A 20,358-nucleotide genomic window follows, 5' to 3' on the forward strand; every position below is an offset into this window, starting at 1 on the left:
GTGGTAAGGCAGAGCTGAGGAACCTTAGCCTGACCTTGGTGATTCCATTCCCTACCCTGAAGAAGTGGGGATATTAATTCCCATTACAGGGAGTTCATGGTGTGGCTCTGCTCTCCCAAACCCAAGATTTCTCCTTGCCCCCCAAAAGAGACAGGAAGAACCTGAGACACATCAGCTCAGCAGAGAATGAATCTCTGAGGAGAGACGAGGGGATGCATGCACCTGTGACCAAGCAACTGCAGTGCACAAAAATGAATCCTGCCATGGAAATCAGGATTTCTACCAAATCAGAACATGAGAACTGGATGTATCGTGTATCCTGCCCACGGGAATACCAATATTTTTATGGATTTCTCATTCAAGTGAGCAAACTCTTCTCCACTTGCTGTATTTTTTGTCTTATTTGTATTTTGGAGCCTTACATACAAGTGGTCACTTCACACACACTGTCAGTGCAAGGAGCTCTAGCATTTACCCAAGAAGGTGAGGCAATAACCTCAGAAATCTCAACTCCTGTAATGATTTACGGGTGTTAATTAAGCCAGCACCACACACAATTAGCAGTTTCAAGGGTATTGACGTGTGGAAACAGAATAGCAGAAATTTCTGTTGATCCATATGGGGAGGAAAAAAAAAAAAAGAAAAAAAATATATAAAAAAGGAAGGTCTTTTTATAGCCAGAGTGAAGAAATTGGCTTTCTTGAGTTTTAGCCAAAACTGAAAAGTAAGTTTTCTTGCAGCCAGTATAAACATGGGCCAACAGTAAGGTTTGCTGTTTACTGGACTGTAGGGTACAGTTTTATGCTGGCAGGTTCATACACCCAATGGCAAAATTTTCCATGCTGGATTCCTAAAATTCCCTACAAGCTGGCGACCCCCTCGTTTTCACAGAGTCTCCATCTCCGTTTTCCTGCCTGTCAGAGCTGTCAGCAGGTGTCCATCTCCCTAAAAATGAAACTGAGCCTTGAAATAGTGTCCCTCCAGCACCCCATAACTGTCAGTGGGGTTGATTACTTCCAACCAACAAAAACGCAGGAAATACACAGATCTGACCCAGGGCACATTATTCCCGTGTATTTCTACAGCCTTTACCAAAAATTTGGGGACCGTTGAATTTCTCTGCTCTTCTTAGCCTAATTGCATCTGATTTTTTAACACTTTCTTTTTGGGTCATCAGTTTCAGACAATTTTGGTTCTTTGGTTCTTTTTTTTTTTGGTTCAAAGAACCTCTTTGGTTCTTGTTCTAGGGACCCACTAAGACTGTGTCCTATAAAATTACTTTTTCATCAGAGAGTAAAACAGATTATCACACAGAGGATATTAGAAGTAGGTTGTTTTTTTTTTTTTTTGATGTGTGTATGGATGTAACAGCAACATACAGAGGAAACACATATGACATTATTAGGCTAAATTTGATTTCTCCTGCTCTTGAGAGCATGGAGTTGATTTCCTGTTGGTTTCAGCTCTGAATTCCCCATTGCTTACATCCAGCTGAATACCAAATGAACAGATTAAAAAATGATTGTTTTGACAATTTGGAAAAATTTGTTTATATGAAGCTTATGGATCTGTTTGAGCTATTTTGAACTAAAGAGTGTGGTTTTGAAAGGGATGCTTGTTTTTCGTTGCTTTTTTTTCCTTTCTTGGACCTAAAGCTAACATACCTCAAAGCAAGAACAGGAATGCTGGTGGTTTCTGGTTTTTGGGAAGCCACAGAGAGTTAGCCTCTCTCTAGAAGCTGCTTTCTGTAGAGGCTTTTAATGATTTTATCTAGATCTTCAAATTCCCAGTAGTGTTGGATGTAAAAGGTAATTATTTTATAGCCCATACTGCCAACTTATCGAGTTCAACTGTCACCACCCTTTGAAGGGAGAAACCATTAAAGAAAATAATTCTAATAGAGTAAAAACCTGCTTTTGGCTGTTTAGCACTGTCCCACTTTCTCTGTCAGCCCTGCCCTGGTTCTCCTGAAGGAAGGGCACACAAAACCTGTGCCTGAGCAGCACCTGAGGGCTGGTACAGTGAGATCCATTGCAGGTATTCATGAGGAATTAAACTAGTAAAGCACAGGCCTAAAAAAAATCTAGTGTAGTACTGTAAGAAGCTGCCATAAATCAAATTTAATGTAAGCTGAGAAGTATTTTTTTTTTTTTGCTTATGACTCGGACACCAGTATCTGCTGTCTGAGACCTTTTAATATGTCAGGCTTTTGACTTTCAGGGCACTGAGCAAAGAGTGCAAAACTCATGATCCATATTTTATGTGCAGGAGGACAGTAAGGCCAGTTCAGAGACAAAATGGCTTTGGTGATGGGGTTGATTCTCTGTAAAGAACGTCCTGGTTTCCTCAGAACTTGACATTTCTGCTGTGCCCAGACCAAGCCTCACGAGCCCTTAGGCCAGTGCTGGTCCTTCAGGCTACAAACAGGATGGGAATCATGGCATGACTGAACAGATCCTAACGCTGGTGGCTGTGGAAAACTGCAGTGAGCCCCAGTTCTGAGCTTTAGATGATGCTCAGCACAATCTCTCTGGTCTAGGGAAAAAAATGCCATGGTTCTAAATTGAATAAAATGAAGAGAACACATCACAAAAATGCAAGAGATGTAACAAATTCAGACTGAATCTAACTTCAGTGTTTTCTTCCAAAGCTAAAAGTGCCCAGTTATCATGAATGGTTTCTTTAATGGCAATCCCAGGAGGCCTTTAAGGCTAGTAAGAATAAAATGAATAACAATAAGAAGAATAAAAATGCTCTCACAGTGGGAGCAGAAAAAAAAGGTCCATTGAGGTGGAGGTCAACAATTTTGATATTGATGCAGAGCCATGGGTTTTGTGCAGGGAACTCACACATCAGCTGCTCTGCACTGCTCTTGGGCATTCCTGGGTGCAAATGGCTTTGTCCTGCTGCCAATTAACATCCTTAAGGCCACCACCTCAGGACACCAGGCTACTGATGCAAATCGTCCCCACTGTGAGACTTAACCTGATTATTTGCACCAGGCTGTAGAATTTTATATTAGAATTTGATATATTTTATTTTTCGTCTAAATATTTTGGGGGTTTTTTTCCCCCCTGATCTGTTCTGCTTTGCTCAAATAGATGAAATGGCAATTAATGTCAGAACTACATAAAGCTGCAGGGGTGTTGAAAAAATAAGCACAGAGGAATCTATTCTAGAAGTTATAGATCTCCACTGTAATATTATTATATTTTAATACTTATCTTTTTATTAGAAAACTTCAGTGTAGCATAGACCCAGAATTACTGGATTCAGCCAACACAAGCAGGGCTGACACCGACACTCTCAGCACTCTTATCTTACTTGAAATGTTGCATTTTACCATGAGGTTTTGCAAAGAAAATGTTCCTGACAGTTTAAGAAACACCACTCCACAATGTAAGAAATTAACAGCCTTACACCTGTCCCATGTGTGACAAAAATCACTGAAAAAACATTGTTCCTTATGTTAGCTAGACACTGCTTAAAATATATAAACTTTCATTTGAGCACAGATTGGAACATACTTGGCTGAAGAAATATGATTCCTCCTGTACTTATGAATTTCCTAATTTTGGAGGAGGGACCCTGACCTTGTATCCAAGACTGGTGTTTATTACAAAACAGTAAGAGTAAAAAAGGTAGAAAATCTCCCTTTTTAAAAACAAATCTCCCTTGTGCTACTGCATGCAGTAAAGAAATGATTCCTCATTGCTTTCTCGCTGCAGTTTTAACCCAGTAATGAATGTCGGGTAAGGATTTCTGCATGTGCACAAGCATTTGTGCCAAGCTTCAGGCAAACTTCCTCTGCTTCCACATCCATCAGCATCTCCCCTTCCCAGGCAGAGCGGGAAGCATTCACAGCACAATTCTTTTGCTTTTCACAGCAGAAAAACAATGAACTGCAGGGGAAACAAGAGCCTGGGCAGGTGAGGAGAGCCTTGTTTCACTCAGGTGCAGCTGAGACTGCCAAGAGGATTTTTTCTCCTTTTTGGGGCTGAGCAGCCCCTGCCGAGCCTGCCCCAGTGGAGAGGAAGAGGAACAAAGCAGAGAATAATAAAGATATTTCTCCTCCAGCTCGTTTCTGTCTTCACTCATCACTGCTTTAGAGAACTTAAGCTAAACATGTAAATGTCCGGTTTCCTTTATCTCAAAAGTTTGGAAAGAACAGGGTATGTTCCTGTTAAAGATGAATTATGTGGGGTGGAACAACCTAAAAGCACTAACTACCCTGCTGGCTTGGAAACTGGGCAGGGTTTTTCTGCAATCCAAAATGGGAATTTCCTGTAGCCTCCAGCCAGGATTGGAAGAATGGATGTAAAGAAATAAATGAAGCCCATTATTTCTATTTGGTTCTAAGAACCACTCAGACATTCTAACTGTGCAAGGAAGCTATATCCTTTCCTTCCTTTTCCTTTTCCTTTTCCTTTTCCTTTTCCTTTTCCTTTTCCTTTTCCTTTTCCTTTTCCTTTTCCTTTTCCTTTTCCTTTTCCTTTTCCTTTTCCTTTTCCTTTTCCTTTTCTCATTCTCCTTCTTTTTCCTTTTTTCCTTTTCCTTTTCCTTCTCCTCTTTCCCCTTTTCCCCCTTTCTGCACTTTCCCCTTTTCCTTTTTTCCTCTTTTTTATTTTCATTTTATTCTATTTTTTTTTTTAATTTTTCTTTCCTCTCCCTCTCTCAGGATCCGTCTGGCATACACTTGCTGGTAAGTGTAAGAATATGTGATATGAAACTTTTAGTTTACCTCTGTGTTCACTGCAGTGCTTTGGGAAAAAAAGAAAGGGCCAAACACTCTTTTACATGCATTGAAACTCATAAAATGTATCTGAATTGCATAAGAAGTGAAGAAAGCTGAAATTTTGTTCTCTTTAAACCCATTTCATTATTTTTTTCACTCTACTGTTTTCAAGAATAATGCTGAAGAAAATTACTAGGCACTACATGTAGGAGTTGTCCCGGCAGACAATATAAAGAACTAATTTATCTACTTATAAGGCTGGAAAAATGCAAACCCACTGTCTCTGGATAACTACTGTAACATTTTTCATCTTTAAAGGAAGATTTGCATTTGCCTGATGATCTAAAATATCCCGAAGTTTCATAAAATTACTATTGGGGAGGAGGAATTTGATATAATTTCGCCTAGGTAAAAAGATGCAGCAGCTTCTGCAGAATGACAGGAGCAAACTAAAAACATCTGGAACTCTTGATACTCTGTTTGCTCATCGTTTCTTGGCTCCTCTCACACCAGGTCTGGCTGGAATTTGGATACGCCGTGGGCTAGCGTCATTTATAGTAGCCTTAATATTCTTCTAATTTGTGATTGTTGTTGTGGGCTGCCAGGCCAAGATTCCCCAGAGCACAACCAATCCTGCCTCCTCAGCTTGCTGCTATCACTGGATCACACAAAAATCACTGATAATTCAACATCACAGCTGATTCAACATCACAGGCAACGCTCCGCCGGCGATAACGCGACATCTGACAACGCAACATCGCCAGTGCCAGGAGAGTGGGGGGAGAAAAAAAAACCAAAAAAAGCCAAAAAAAAAAGCAGGAATTCCCTAACACCAGGCCAGCCTGTCTCAAAGCGTGTCTCAGGTGTCACCTACCTTCCAGATTGAGAGTCACCACGGCCGTGTCGTCCTCCAGCCCCTCGATCACCTCGCACTTGTAGCGGCCGTAGTCCTCCAGCCTGATGTCGGTGATGACGAGCGAGGCATCGTTCTCACTGCTCTCCCTCAGGGACACCCTGCCCTGGTAGCCCCCGTAGCTCTTCCTGTGGTGGCCCATGGCCACGAACACGTCCACTTCCTTGAGGTAATCGTAGGTGAGTTTGGTCCACTTGACGCGGATTTTGTGGGTCCCTGAGCCGGCGGCGGACGTGTGCTCGTGGTAGAACTTGCACGGCAGAGTCACGTTGCCACCACGGTGGGAGAAGATTTTGGCTTGCTCTGCTACCACGAGGAGACGGGGCCCATTTTCTGCAGGGGTGAAGGAGGAAAAAAGTGGAAAACAAAACAAAAAAAAAACCACCTCTCCCCCGCCAAGAGTTTTATTTTTTTGCGAATTCTTTTTACGTTTGCGAACGCATTTCGCAGAATGGGTGTGGTCAAAGATGTAACAACCTGCATCTGCAGGATCACCATCCTCATTTTGTGCAAATACAGTTTACAAACCAGTTATAAATAATTATTTGCTCAGCTGAAAGCATCTCAGTGCCCCTCACACATGCAGAGACAGTCCTATGTCCATGAAGAAGTGGTCTTGTAAATAGATTTATGGAGTTGTACTGCTGATTTATGAGTGCCATCACGCATAAAAGGCTCCAAAACACATCCCATATTTTTCATGTTCAAGAGTTGTCTGTCAGTGCTTTATTTTTTATTTTACATAATTCGATTTTTCTGGAGGGATTCAGCTTATTCAGGCAGCAGCACACAGAGCTCCTCACAATCTGGGAGGCAAAGAATCCTACTCTCAAAGCAGAAAAGCCATTAATGTATCAAACAGCATTATTTATACTGACAGGAAAGGTGCCAGCAAAATTCTAAAATAGACATTTTAGGCATTTGTATTTGTGTTTTATTCTAACTTTTGACTGTAAGTTCCTTTTCTGACCAGAGTAAGGAAATCCAGTTAATCTTCAAATGTAAAATCTGATCCTCTGCTTCCCACTCTCTTCATCATCCCAACGTGGCTCTTCCTCATCTCTTTTTTTCTGATCTCCTTAAACCTTGTCACTATTTTACCTTTTATATTTTGATCTCACTTTTCATGTAAACCTGTATGTGGCTGCCTGCCTCCTCTCCTCCTCACCCCAGGTTTCCTGCTTTCCTACCCTCTAGTAGGTCACAACAGCAAATGTTACCCTGTGAAATTATTTTGCTTTGGAGAGCCACCTGGGGCAGGTTCTTGCTTCCAGCCCTGGGTCTCTGGGACTTTTGCAGGCTGTGCTGCCTTGGGAAAACCTTGGAAAATGCAGATTTCATGTGCTGGTCAGCAGGCATACCCAAAAGTGAGAATTTTCCCTCCTTTCAGTACCTCTTGCATCGCTCCTCATGAGAAGTTTGCAAAACTGATTGAGCAAGCCCAGAGCTCCTGTTGGGTTTGGTCCCGGACCAAAATCCCCCCCAAAAAAATCACCAGCCTGCTGGGAAAGCACCATCAACCTCCCTCTGCCTTCACAGGCTGTGAAGAAACAGCTCGGAACCCCCTGTGCACGCTCAGCACATGGCTGTGGCTGCCTAGAAATGTGATTCCCCACCCTGAGGCTCAGCCTGGCTCTCCCCAAATCCAGCAGGAGCTGTGGGTAAGCTCCCAAAAAACAGAGGCTGCTGAGAGGATGGCCATGTGAAGGCCAGCAGCAATTTTCTGCTGCTGGGGACGAATCTGGGTTGGTTTCTGATGGGAAAATGCCATCAGGCAGGGAGATGTGGGGGGCTGAAGGACAGGGATGGATGAGGGATGGCAGGGTTTAGGTGATGAGCTCTCCCTGGAATTTCTATCCCACCCCTCCAATCTGTGAGTGTCCTACAGCAGGAGGGGTGTGCAGGGAGGCTTTTGGATCATAAATATCTCCAGACAGCCCCAGGCTTCCGAGTGCTGGTTAAATTAAATATCTGCCTGAACTGCAGGCTCAGCTGGATTTCCCTCTCTGTCCAGTGCTGCACCAGGCTGCACCCCAGGGAATGCAGAATTTTGTGTTCCTGCAGACGCCTCTGAGGGTGGTGATTGTAAAAACAAACTTGCTGAGTGCAAATGTGCATCTGCTTGAGGAAAACAGGAATCTCAAAAGTACAGTTCTTTGTTGGGGGGTGCTGTGTGCAGAGCATTGCTGTTCCCTGCACAGGAACAGGCTCAAGCTTCCTCAAGAATGAGAAAATTTGAGTGCTGCGAGGGTGAGAGACCTCCCTGCCTGGCTGAAAAACCAAAGCTGCAGAGCAGGTCGCCTGCAGCCCTTTTTAGATGATGTTCTTCTCACTGCCCTCTTTTCCAGAGGCTCAGGGATGCTCCAATAATCCATCATCCCCCTTTCCAAGGAGAGCATCCAAGGAGAGAGGTGATCTGAGGCAAGGCACCATGGAAAGCCTTACCAGCAGTTTCCACAGGAGGAGGAGGAGGAGGAGGAAGAAAGTGAAGGCAGCCAGCACAGCTTGTCTGCAAATTTTCCTGTTTCCTCCGGGGACAAAGACGTTCCACAGTCCTCTGTCCACCTTGGGAGGAGAAATGTTGTGCTTTGGGGTGGCTATTACCAGGAAATCTGAGTCAGAGCTCAGCTATGCTGGGTCTTTAGTACTGAAATAGCCATGTTACTAAATATTAGCAGAAAGGACTGGGGCAGGAGGGAGGCTCTGACTCAGGCTGTTAATGCTCACTCTTTCTAACAACTCTGCCTGTGCCAGCAAGGCCTGGAGGCTTGCCCAGAGCACTGTCACCTCTGACTCCAGCAGCCCAGTTTGGGGATGTTCCACCTCCTCTGGCCCTCTGCAGCTGCCATCACCTCAGCTGTAAAGAGCAGAAGGGATGGCAAGCTGGGAAAGGAAAGGCTTTTCTCGTCCTGGAATATCTCCTTTGCCCATGGATGCTCCAAGGGAGATGTGACACCTGAAATGAGCCTCCATCCCCAAGTTTGGTATAAGACAGCTCTTCTTTCTTTTTTTTTTTTTTTTTTTCAAGAGAAAATGGTATGATGTGCCCTTCTCACTGAAAAGACAGCAAGGCAGAAAATTGCATTGCTGCTGCTGCTGCTTCTCCTGATCTGGGAGAGGAGGGAGGATCTCTGGCTTTTGAAGGAAAGCGGATGTCAGACAGGGGAATGAGGCACAGTTTGGGCTAGAAAACATGCAGGCAGCAGGGACTTGGGATTAAAAATGACATGACAGGGGTTTGGCAAGAGGCCTAGAGGTCTTTATTATCCAGTAGCCACTGAGAGCCAGGGCTAAATCTACCTAAACTGCACGTTTTTGGGAGCGTGGCGAAATGAATGGTCTTGCTCTTCCTGGAGCTGACACATTAAAAAAACCCCAAACCCACGAGAAACCAAACACAGAGCAAACCAGAAACACTTCATTTAAAATGTGTAATTGTCTCTGGTTTTACTGCTGTGAAACTCAGCCCAAATGAGCAATTCATTTTCCTTCCTGGGTTATCTTAGTGAAACAAGGACTCATCTGTTGTGAAACAGTGATGGGAGATGGAGGAAACACTGGTTTGAAGGGTGGTGGTTCCCTGTCTGCTCCTGACAAGGCTAATCCTCCTAAATAAAACTAATTTTGTCTCTAAATGGCCGGGAATATCCAAAAGGTGACTGCAAGAAGGAAAATGATGGGACCAACTCCTGGGTGTCACTTGAGGAGGATCACACTTCTTCCCCAGAAACAGCACCAGAGGATTTGTGATGTGGACAGCCAAACAACTCTGTAAACTCTGAAACCCCTGGATGAAGCTCCTCATTAAGGAGCTGTCCTCACAGACAGGACAGTCTGGATTTTTGCTGGGGACAAGGCAGGTGCCAGGGGTCACTCCTGAGCCTCAGCAGGTGGATGAGCAGTGCTGGGCAGCTTCCAGCTGCTCCTTCTCTTGGGGACAGAGGTGACAACACCCTGGTGACCTGCTCTCAGCTCCAGGGGCAGAACTGGGATGAGAAAGATTTCCCAGGTGAGGTTTTTCACCCTTCCAGGCACTTTTTGCAGGTCAGACAAGCAGCAGCCCAGCTGTTAGCACAGAACCAGACCACCCTGGTGACTAATTTGCAATATTCTTTCCACTGCTATAGACTCTGACTGACTGTGGCCTTTTGTTAATGCTCTTGGTGCAGTTAGCTGGATGCCAAAGGCAGCACAGTGCAAGCTGGCTGGAACAGAGCTCGTCCAGGATGCAGAAGATGTGCAGATGTGCAGGACAGCACATGGCTCTGGGAGCTGCTTTCCCCAAGATTTCGGGGAAGGCTGCCTGCCAGAAATGAAAACTCGCTCAAAAAGTTGATTTTTGGGCTGTTTTTGCTGTTTCTCAGCAGTGCAAAATCTGGTATGAAGTGCAGAAAGGATATTTTGCTACCTCAAATGGTAAGACACAGGTTGGGCACCAGTTCTGTCCTCTTCTTCTCTTCCTCTTCCTCCTCCTCCTCCTCCTGCTCTGGTGGTCATTTCTGTCCATTTCTAATCTTGGTGGGCTTGCTCTATTGGAGCTCTCACTTCAGTCTCACCTGCTGCCTTATTGCTTTAGCTCCAAATTTTACTGGATGTGTTTTAAAGTTTGTTTGTCTTTCTAGTTGTGGGCTGATTGTTGGGTTGTGTTGTGTATTTTTGGCCTCTTTTTTATTTATTTTTAAAATTATTATTATTTTGTGTGTGTGTGTGTTTTTGTTTGGAGTTTTTGTTTGTTTGGTTTCGGGGTTTTATTGTTTTTCTTTTTTTTTTTGTGTGTGTGTATGTATGTGTTTTAATTATTCCGTTGCTGACAGGTTTTCTTCTGGTTTCCTTTGTAAACTTCTCTCCCTGAACTGGGTTCTGCACACCAGAAAGATGTCAAGGCAGGTTTGGAGGGCCAAGGACACAGTGTGGGGCAGAGAGGATCAGTCACACCACAGCCCTTGGCAAGCAGCTTTATCTGCTTTATCCACCAGGAGTATCCACAGTCTTAAAGCTGGCCACAAAAATTGATTATTCCAGCATTTCCATGGAGCGCCTTGCCAAGTGACAGTGTAGGAAAGGATGTGCATTTTTACAGACAGAAAAACACAAAATCATAAGCCAGGGATGATATCACAGAGGTGTTTTGTCAGATAAATTCATATATTCCCTAAATATTCTGTGCTATTAGCAAGATCCTAGCTTAATAATATCCTGTGCTATTCTGCTTTAAATAAACACAGAGTTGTTTCTGGTTTTCCTGTAGTGTTACCAGGGACTTGAGCTCATGCTAAAATATCCTCACCTTTCCCACAGCAGTGGCAAGTCGTTATCCTCAATTTTATTTTTTTTTTGTAATCTAAAATGTTTACTTAAAATTCATAAATATTTTCTGTGACAACAGAACACGTGGAACAGTGGTTGCCATTTGCTGTGGTGTGTAAAGAAGTGCATTATTGATGTACTAATATATGGATATATCACTCAAAGAATACTGAGGGAGAATTACACATACTTTTTGCACATAGTGCACAATTTTTCTATATGCATTTAAGCTAATTGAATTTTTACTTCTGCTTTTGGAAAAAAATTCTAAAAGCTTTTATATAGCATCTGTAGGACTGGTAAAGGATGTACTTTTTTGCTCTTTTTTTGGCTCAAGCCCTGATGCAGTTTTGCTGTGTCATGAGAGAGAAAAGGCAAAGATCCAACTCCTGTGTTCCTGAACAGACAGGACAGAACAGCCCCAACACACTCCTGTTAAGTTTTGATATAAAATTGGTAAGAGAAATGCTAGATAAATCTTAGTTAGAAGCTCCAGTTTCCAAATAATAGTGCAGCTAAAAATACCTGGGTTATATATGGGAGAGAAGAGATCTGTCTTTGCAACAAAGACATTACAAGGCTGCAATAAAACATTTTTCAGCTGATTCCACCTCCTCAACGTGAGTAAAACGTTGTGGGGGGATTGTTAAAGTGCACATATTAGCTCAGGTTTAGGTTTCTAGGAGACCTAGGAGCACATAAAACCATCAGGGAAATAACAAACTTCGTCTCTTCTAAACGATTGCCTTAAATAACTTCTAAGAGTGTTTTGGTTGGGTGCAGATAAATTTCGTGGAGATCAGGTGTCACAGAGCAGAGCAGAAATCAAGGCAATGCCTCTGCACTCCCTCCTCACAGGAGTAAATCTTCATGGGTGGCTTTGGTTTGACAAAACCAAAATATTACACAGAAACCACAAAGGAGCCCTTCCAGTCCCTTAATCACCCTTAAATGCTATTTATAAATATTGAATTCCACTGACGTAACCAGCAAAGGCAAATTAATGATTTAAATTTGCGTTCCGTGCTAATCCTTGCGTTTATGTAATTATATATATATATATATATATATATATATATTTTTTTTTTTTTCATATCTCAAATATCCTGGCACCTCTCACTTAAGGTCTGCTCCAGAGCAGGATGCCTTCAGTGAGTTCCCACTCCAGCAGCAGGTGGAATTTCTGCTCTCTGCTGACTTTCCTATCCCCTGCTGGAGAGGAGAGCAGGTTGTGTGGAAATCAAAGAAACTGCAACAAGAGACAGCCAAATGCATCCTGGCATCATCCAAACTGTCCAAAAGTAAAAGGCAAGAAAAAGAAAAAAAAAAAAAAAAGAAAAAGACAACCCACCACCAGATATAAAGCAGAAAACACAAAGGCAAGAAAATGGAAAGAAATGTCAGTGTCGTGGACAATGGAGAAATGAAGAAAGGTGGGAAGAAGGAAAGAAATCAAAATTAAAGTGGAAAAGCATGAACATAAGATTATCTTGAGCAGATAATGATTAGTGTAAGAGGTGAGATGAGCAGTGCATTTAATCTCTTATGGAATTTTTGGCTGCTCCAGAAACTCTGTTCAGATTCTTGCTCCGTGTCGGTGCTGACTTGATTTGAAGGAAAATAAATGGACTGTAAATAAAACTCAGCATACTGGAGAATAAGTTGGTCAAAGATTCCCTCTGCTTTTGTTATTGGTTAATTGATGTAACTGATGTGCTTAGGGTTTTTTTTGTTGTTGTTGTTGTTTGTTTGTTTGTTTGTTTCAAATGGGCAGAACTAAAAGTTTTCTGTTCATTCCATGTTGAAATATTTTTTTGGTATGCATAAATAAGTGTATGCAGAGATCTTGATAGGCGAAGGAGTGCATAATATGCTGCATAATATGATTTTTTTACATTCAGAGGAAAGCTAAAATGTCAAATTTGGTCCTCCATTAGCCAAACTTTGTGTTCCCATTGCTGCCTTTTCTTGTGTTTCTACAACCTGAACAAACTGGGATTGTGTTAAAGGCTCCGTCTCCCCTTGGGTAATTAAATCAGGAATTACTGTGGTGGCTTAATCAACTCTGCTTATTTCTCAGGGCAGCTACACCCAGGGGAGTGCCCTTATCTCTGAGGGATGCTCTTTTTTTTTTTTTTTTTTTTTTTTTTTGGATAATTGGTCAGATTATTTTGTTTATGGTTGTGGCTTTTTCTGAAGAGTGAAATTGATGTTTCCCTGAGGGTTTTTTTCCGGGATGTGGGGCAGGGAGGACAACACACCTTGTTTAAATACAGTTATCTCTTTTTATTTATTTATTTTTTTATCCCCAAAAGTGAGACTGGAATGACAAACTACGAGGGGAAAGGGGACAGAGTCAAGCAGCCTGACCAAAACCATGAAATCCACCACAGGCTTCAGCACAGAAAACAGAAAAAGAAAATAGAGCCACAGAAGACATAAAATGCAACTTTACGTATTTCATAAATTTTGTGCATTGGAATAAAACCAAAGGAGAAAAAAAATATATTAAAAAAGCAATTGGGACAGAGGAAATAAGATGAAAACACTGTGAAAATTAGGGAGGTAAAACTGTCTTGCAGATGAGAAATTTTCCTCGAACTAACTGCATTAACCAACAAGGAGAGAACCAGGAGCTAGAACTGACACTGTCAGCAGGAGCAGAGCTGCTGATGAAAACAGCAAATAATTTCCAGAGGAAAAAAATGAAATATTTAAAAGAGAACAGAGGCGTAGAACTACGGCTATGGTATTGTTAGAGATTGGGAAAATGTTTAGCAAAAATAAAAGAAACTCTCTTTTCCAGAGAGTGGATATTTGAAAGGCAGAGCTCTGTGTCCATGAAAGCAAAGCACAATTGCAGAACAATAATAATTTATTAAACACTATTTGTTCTGGCTGACAAACCAGAGTTGGAGAGAATTGTCAGGAGGTTTCACACTGATGGAGGGGCAGAAAATTGAGGTACCCAGACCAGACTGGGTGTGGCAAACCTGATGGTGAAGGTGTGACCTCACCTGCCACTTTAGGACAGTACCAGCAAAACAACAAATTCATGTAAAGAAAGTAATTCAACCATTAACCAGCTAATTAATCTGATCTCAGCAGCAAACAGGACTTTAGAGAAAATTTTGAAGGAAAGTCGTTGAACAACAGGGATAGAGTCAATACTAGAAAGAGTTATAAGGTGAAGAAGGTATTTGCCAAACAAAATTAGAGTGATCTGATACCAGGTATGTAATAAAAATAAATATATAAGGCTGAGGAATGTGGTGTATCATTTGCTTGGAGCAAATAAAAATATGAAAAAAAATATGAAAAAGGCCAGTGAACTGCCTTCAGTGCAATCTCTCTAATATTTCCACTAATTTTACCTTTTAAAGTAGTTGTGACTTTTGGATAAATAAAATTGTCACAGGTCTTCTTGAGCAGCACTGAAGGGAGAAGGGTGGGTATTTAAAATATTTGAAGAAAGAAGAGTGGAAAAAGTAGGATAACAGTTAATGCTGAATGCAAAACCCAGCCTTTTGAGGTCTAGTGTGAAGAATTATTGATATAAAAGCTGGTAGTTGTTAATTTCAAGTGTCAGTGAGGGGGACTGACTGCTAAATACTGTCTATCACCACAGACTATTGATCAGCACTGCAGCACAGCTGGGAACTGCAAATTTGATCCAAGGTCTGAAGAACAGAAGCATTGGATAAGTGGAAAACTTAACAATAAAATACTTAATAGAAATACTAAGGCCAAACGAGGGTATTATCTGGAATAAAATCCTGGCTGGGTGCACTCAAGAATTCAGATGAGAACCAGAGTAAAGATGAATTCCTGATATTCTCAGGTTACAGTGCCCAATTAGTGCAGTGATCAGGAGGTGATACACTTAGAGAAGAATTTGGAAAAGTGCTCTCAAATGGCAGCTGTGGGGATATGGTGTTATCTTATTGATGCTTTAAAGTGAGCCTCAAAGAAGAAAAAATATTATTGGAAGCCAAGGAACAACAGCTGGAGAAGAATCAGAGCCATAAAATAAACGTGGAGAATTAGGAGGGTGTTTTCCATATCAGAAGAGTGGGATGCAGAACCCTTTTTCAGTAAGAAGCCCTGAAACCTGGCTTTTTAACAAATTAAACTCAGCCTGCAGGGGATTACACCACGTGAAGGATGGGGAATATAACACAGTTTCCTTCTCTGCCTCAGGAAATCCCTTTCACCTCTGGGTAAGTACTTAAATACACGAGGTTCACACACCTTTTGTAATTCCCAGGCATGCAACCCTGGCAGAGTTCAGCAAAACATCTCCTGGATTTCAGCTGTGGAGAGGGATGCTGGGTTTGTCAATGTGATTAAAAAAACCCCACACCTGAACGTCTCCTACAGCATTCCCTGGTCTCCATCCCATCTCCAGGTGTAGATCTTTAAATCTTTTTACACAGCCCTGGTGGGATTCCACGATGCAGAGAGGAATGGCAAAAATCAGAAGGGAAAATGCCACGTCCCAGGCAGTCTCAGTGTTTTTGATTTGTGGTCTGCCTGTGCATTTCAGAGCCTGAACCAGCTGGCAGAGCTCAAATTTGAATCTTTACCCGGCTCTCCTTCGAGGAATAAACTCTCGAGGGGCAGGTGAGTTTGCATGGGGAGGGAGGAGGGTTCACCTTGAAACTTCTCTGAGCTTTGAGCTGTTTGGGTTAGTGGCAGCTGACCTGTATGGCTCATGAATTACACTAAAGCCCTGACTGCCACACTAATTTAATTTCCCAAAAAGGTGGGGCTCAGAGATAAAAAGCTGCGCTGTACAAGGAAAGGGAAAATATGTGTTTATTGGGCGTGGAAGTCTGATTTGAAATGTTCCCTGGGGAGCAAGTGCTCATCCTCTCAGAGCAATCTTCATTTTGACATAGCACATCCTTTTTGACCTTCATCCTGTGAGTCTCCTCAGAGGGAGAGCAGCTCTCTGTAACTCCTTGCCTGACCTTGACAATCCCTGTTTAAATGGGTGCAGGGTGCCTTTAACTTCTGTGACTCTCCTGTGGACTCCTCTGAAAGGTTCAGCCCTTCCTGGTAACCCTGCTCCTGCTTGCTAATTCATATTTACACAAACATCTCCAAAGAGCACAATTTTCTGGCTGTTTTAGAGAAGGAAATCGAACTTTACAAAGACAGAGGCGAGAGAAGGGACACTAATTCTGCATTCCTTAATTTGGCAAAATCAATTTTAGCCAGGCTCAAGGAAGGTGGGAGGGAAAGCAGGAAAATCCCTGCTCGTTCTGCCTGTCCTTACTGCAAAAACCCCCCTGATTCTTCTTGTGCAGGATAACCCTCAACCACTGAAGCTGGGGCTGGGAAAAACAGCTGCATTGTGCTGCAGGCTCAAATCCTGCCACAGCTATAATCTCTGGGACTCAAACACAGACCAAACAGGATTATGCTGAAGGCCAGGATAATATTTAGTGTGAATTAAAGGTATGAGGAAAGGCACGTTTCTTTCAGGGTAAGTTACGTTTTTTTTTTTCCCCCCCCCCTAGTTTACATTGTCCAATTATGATCTCTGATGTGCTGAGCCTTTTTAAATAAACCACAGCAGTAAATTTCTGTGCTGTGGAGAGCTGTGTATGACAGAACTCTTAAAATCTATTCTACAATAAACTGAAGTATTTCACCCACTGCAGTTGTTTATTACTTTAGGATGCATGCTAGTTCTCTTTGTCTTAAATCATGCTGTACTTTACTCACTAATCTTTGCAAGGTTGTGATTAAGTGCTATTAGACAGTGAAACTTTCTTTTTTTTTGACTTTTCTTAGGATAAATAGTAATGCAACAGAACCAGAAAAGAAAACATTTTGTCACCAGTAATACAAGTATTTAAAAAACAGTGTGACAGCATTAAAAAAAAAAAAAAAAAGTAAATCAAGGATCACTAAGCACATTATCCTGCTTACCTCAGCGATATGAAGATATTGGTATTTTCTCACTTATTTCCTTACCTTGAATGTGAATAATTCGTTCATGCTCCAGACTTGAGTTGCCAGGGTGAGGTTCAGCCCAACAGGCAGAGATCAGCACCAGAAAGAGCAGATTCTTCATCTTTACAGCCAAGAGAATCTTCTTCACTGTAAGGGCATCACATACGAAGAGGATTGTGAAATTTTGGAAACCTTTTTCAGTGTTAAAAGTACAACTTGTTAGAGCAGTGATCTTATGAGTTTTTTTTTTTTTTATGTATTGAACCCACTCAGGAGACAGAAGCTGCAACAGCTGATATTTTTTTAGGCATGAATATTGGACCATTTTATCGTGGTTTATAATTAAGTGAAACTGGCACTCCATATTTTACTCTGCCTATGCAGAAATGCAACAGGAAAAAAGAAATGTGCTCAGACAAATATCCCTAAGCCAAACTCTTTGCAAGACCACATGTAAGCAGTACCTGTGTTTCAAAAGAGGTTCTGGGGTACTTTTGGTTTTTCCAGACCTACTCTAGGTCTGATCTGCAAATACAATTAAAACAATCAAGGCTCTATCACTGTATATATATCCACTGCATGATGCAATCTGCTGGTGATAGGTTTTCAAGATTGAAACGATCTTCTTGTGGGTTTTGGCGTTTCAATCAAGTCTGCAGCTTAACTTAGCAGTCAGGGTGGCAAATTTGCTCCAGCTAAGCAGCAAAGATGACAAAACATTTATTAGGCTGACTAGGAAGATCAATTTTTTTACTTCATATCCACTTACCATTTTTAAAAGGCGCCTAAACACAGAATGAAATGTTTGGAACCATGCACAAAGTGGGTTAGAGTTGAATATGCTCCCACTGCAGCTGCCCTGATTGATTTTTTTCATTCATTCCCACCTAGAATGCTGACGCACTCACTGAGTGTGCCAGGTAGGGTCTCTGCAGTCAGCAGAGCTCAGCGCTGCAGGGAAAAATCTCTGCCAGCCTCCGAGAGCTAATTAGGCAAATGAGGACCCGAAATAGAAAAGGAGGCATAAAATACAAGGGGTTTTGTGTGGAGGGTTTGGGCTGCTGGTGTTGTTGTTTTGTGGCTGCAATTTTTGTGAATCTGGTTCCTTGAAATAAAAGGTAGCTATTTCCCAACTTTGCCTTTCAAGAGAGTAGGATTCCCCCCATCATCAAATAGTGGTGGCATTATTAATATGATTTTTTTCTCAAATGCAGAGAGATAATTCTTTCTTCCTTATTTTTTTTTTCTCTCTATCAGACCTAGAAACACACAAAATTTGCAGAGTACTCAGTCAGAACCAGGTATGAGTTTTGAAAGCAGGTCCCTTACCCCCAAACAGACACAAACCCTGAAGTGCTTCAAGTCCAGATCTAAATACTGTAACCTGAGCCAACCTGTGCTAGAGACCGAAATGCAGAAATCCTATTGCCACTTTTCCATATCATAACATGCACGTTTACTTGCCTGCCCTTCCATTTCTTCACAGCCAGCTCGGGTGGGAGCTCAAAACCAATTCAGCATCCCTGAATCCTTCCTGTGGAGTGCCCAGAGGTAGGACAAGTGCTGGCTGCACTCTCTTTGCCAGGTGGTCCAGGCTCAGTAAGTCGAGGCTCTGCAGCCACTCCCTCTTTTTTCCTGGAAAGCCTGGGAGGATGGTGACCTCCATCTGGGAGAGCAAGGACAGATGTGGCTCCCTCTAGAGCACATCAGCCCCAGCCTGGGCTCAGGGAGGGTCACTCCAGGGCAGCTGGGTGCCCCTTCTGATGCTTTAAGATTTTAGCCTTTGATATTTTTCAAATCCTGTGCTGCTTCAGTGTATAACTCTAAACTCCATACAGAGTGTTAGTTACTGTCTTCACATTCTGGTCACACAAAACAATCCCTCTGAAACTCGAGGACACACCTCAGGCCCCAAAAAGTACAAACAAAAGTGAATTGTGAGGGAGCAAAGTGGGGGTAAATGACTTAATGACCTGAAGCTGTATTTGGAGGATTAACCCCTGATATATAAATGGACCAAACTTTGTGTAAAAAACTCATGACCACCTTGAGTGCAGCCTCTGGGAGGCTTTGACAGCCCAAGGTGCATCTATTGAAGACCTTTAATAAATACCCACTTTTCTAATGTTAATTTTGTCTAGCCCCTGTTCCAGGCAGCCCCTCCAAGGCATCACTCCTGCACGGTGGCACTGCTGGGACAGCAGGACACCCTGCACAAACCCCACACCACCTGTTCCCTCTCAGAGTGAAAAATGCTGTAGGTTTGGAGTCTGGGATGATTTTTTTTTTTTTAATTTTTGGCTACTGACTAACACCTGACAGTTGTTTTTTTCTGGATGATATTTATTGATTAGGATGTAGCCTGTTTAACAAAGGAGCTTTGGTGTGGAAGGCAAGGTGTGCTTGAGGAATATTCCCACCTCCACCTGCAGCTTGGAGCCTCCTGGAGGCAAAACCTCTGGGCTCTGTGAGTGAGGAAAATCCCACAGGGGCTCTGCAGATCAGCCCTAACAGCTTGACTTCACTTCTTGCCCACATTTCTGCCCTTTTCTCATCACTAGTGATGAGAAACAGCCTCAGGGCTTTCCCTGGGGACAGCAACCCCATTGGCACAGTTCAGTTTCCCCCTGAACCGATGGGGGAAACTCCTCCCTGCAGAACCACACAGTGGTGACTTACAGAACTATTAAAATCTGTTTTAATAACGAATCAAAATTATGCAATTTCGGGAGGAAGGGGTATTTTTTTAGGGATATTCACCTGTGCCTCCAGGCAGGTATGGTCTTGCTTTGGAGTGTTTTTGTGATAGCATCACAAAAGGATGACTTGGAGCAGGGTGACTTGGGGGTCTGTTTTTCCTTTTCCTCAGTGACCAGCAGAACAAGCCCACAGTGCCACAGGCATGGCAGCCTCGTGGCTACAGACCACCACAAATTTTATTTTTTTATTATTATTATTATTTTTTTTTTTTTTTTAGGATTTACCCCAGATGGTGGCATTTCAGATTTCTCAAAAGGCAGAAATCGTGCCATGTGTGGCAGCAGCTGAGGAAAAGTGTGTGCCTGAAGTGAGGAACATCCTGGTACCACTCTCCTCCTGGGATTCCCCACGATGGGAGTGAGGGCACTGAGCCAAGGCAGAGTTACCAGGCCAGGAATGTGACCCCTGGTGCTTTGTAGGTTATCCAAGAAGCAAATTAGCCAGAGGAATTCACATCCTCAGCCTCTAGCCAAAGCAATGGAAGAAGTCAGGCTGCATTTCTGCAGCAGCCTGGGAGGACCTCAGAGGAGGCATGATAGGTGTGGATGCTTTCATATTAAAATTAATAAAACCTTGGCTGGGATTAGGCGAATTTTTTTTATTATTGTTATTAATTAATTTTTTAAAATATTACAAATGGTAAAGATTAGTCATACTCAATAAATTCCCACTGGTTTCA

The 20,358-nt window shown here is 42.5% G+C and overlaps 1 protein-coding gene and 1 long non-coding RNA gene across 4 annotated transcripts in view; one reads left to right on the top strand and one right to left on the bottom strand.

The window, feature by feature from the left end:
* The window catches only part of HAPLN1 (hyaluronan and proteoglycan link protein 1), a 38,669-nt gene extending 21,616 nt beyond the window's left edge, over nucleotides 1–17,053 (bottom strand). Inside the window, exons 1-3 of one of the 3 annotated variants that reach the window (XM_088156436.1) lie at nucleotides 16,941–17,040; nucleotides 6,839–6,841; nucleotides 5,610–5,981 (exon numbers count right to left, since the gene is read on the bottom strand). In XM_088156436.1, coding sequence (XP_088012562.1) covers nucleotides 5,610–5,981; nucleotides 6,839–6,841; nucleotides 16,941–17,040 — 475 coding nt within the window. Of the gene's footprint in view, nucleotides 1–5,609; nucleotides 5,982–6,838; nucleotides 6,842–15,510; nucleotides 15,514–16,940 lie in introns of all 3 variants that reach the window. The other 2 variants (XM_088156437.1, XM_088156435.1) reach the window with 2 other exon arrangements.
* On the top strand, nucleotides 15,403–20,358 carry LOC148219557 (uncharacterized). The gene is made up of 3 exons (XR_015799446.1): nucleotides 15,403–15,578; nucleotides 16,268–16,446; nucleotides 19,897–20,358. It is a non-coding gene; the product is annotated as an uncharacterized LOC148219557 (long non-coding RNA).

The sequence above is a fragment of the Sturnus vulgaris genome, chromosome Z (genome assembly GCF_052056855.1).
Source record: "Sturnus vulgaris isolate bStuVul1 chromosome Z, bStuVul1.hap1, whole genome shotgun sequence".
NCBI lineage: Eukaryota > Metazoa > Chordata > Aves > Passeriformes > Sturnidae > Sturnus > Sturnus vulgaris.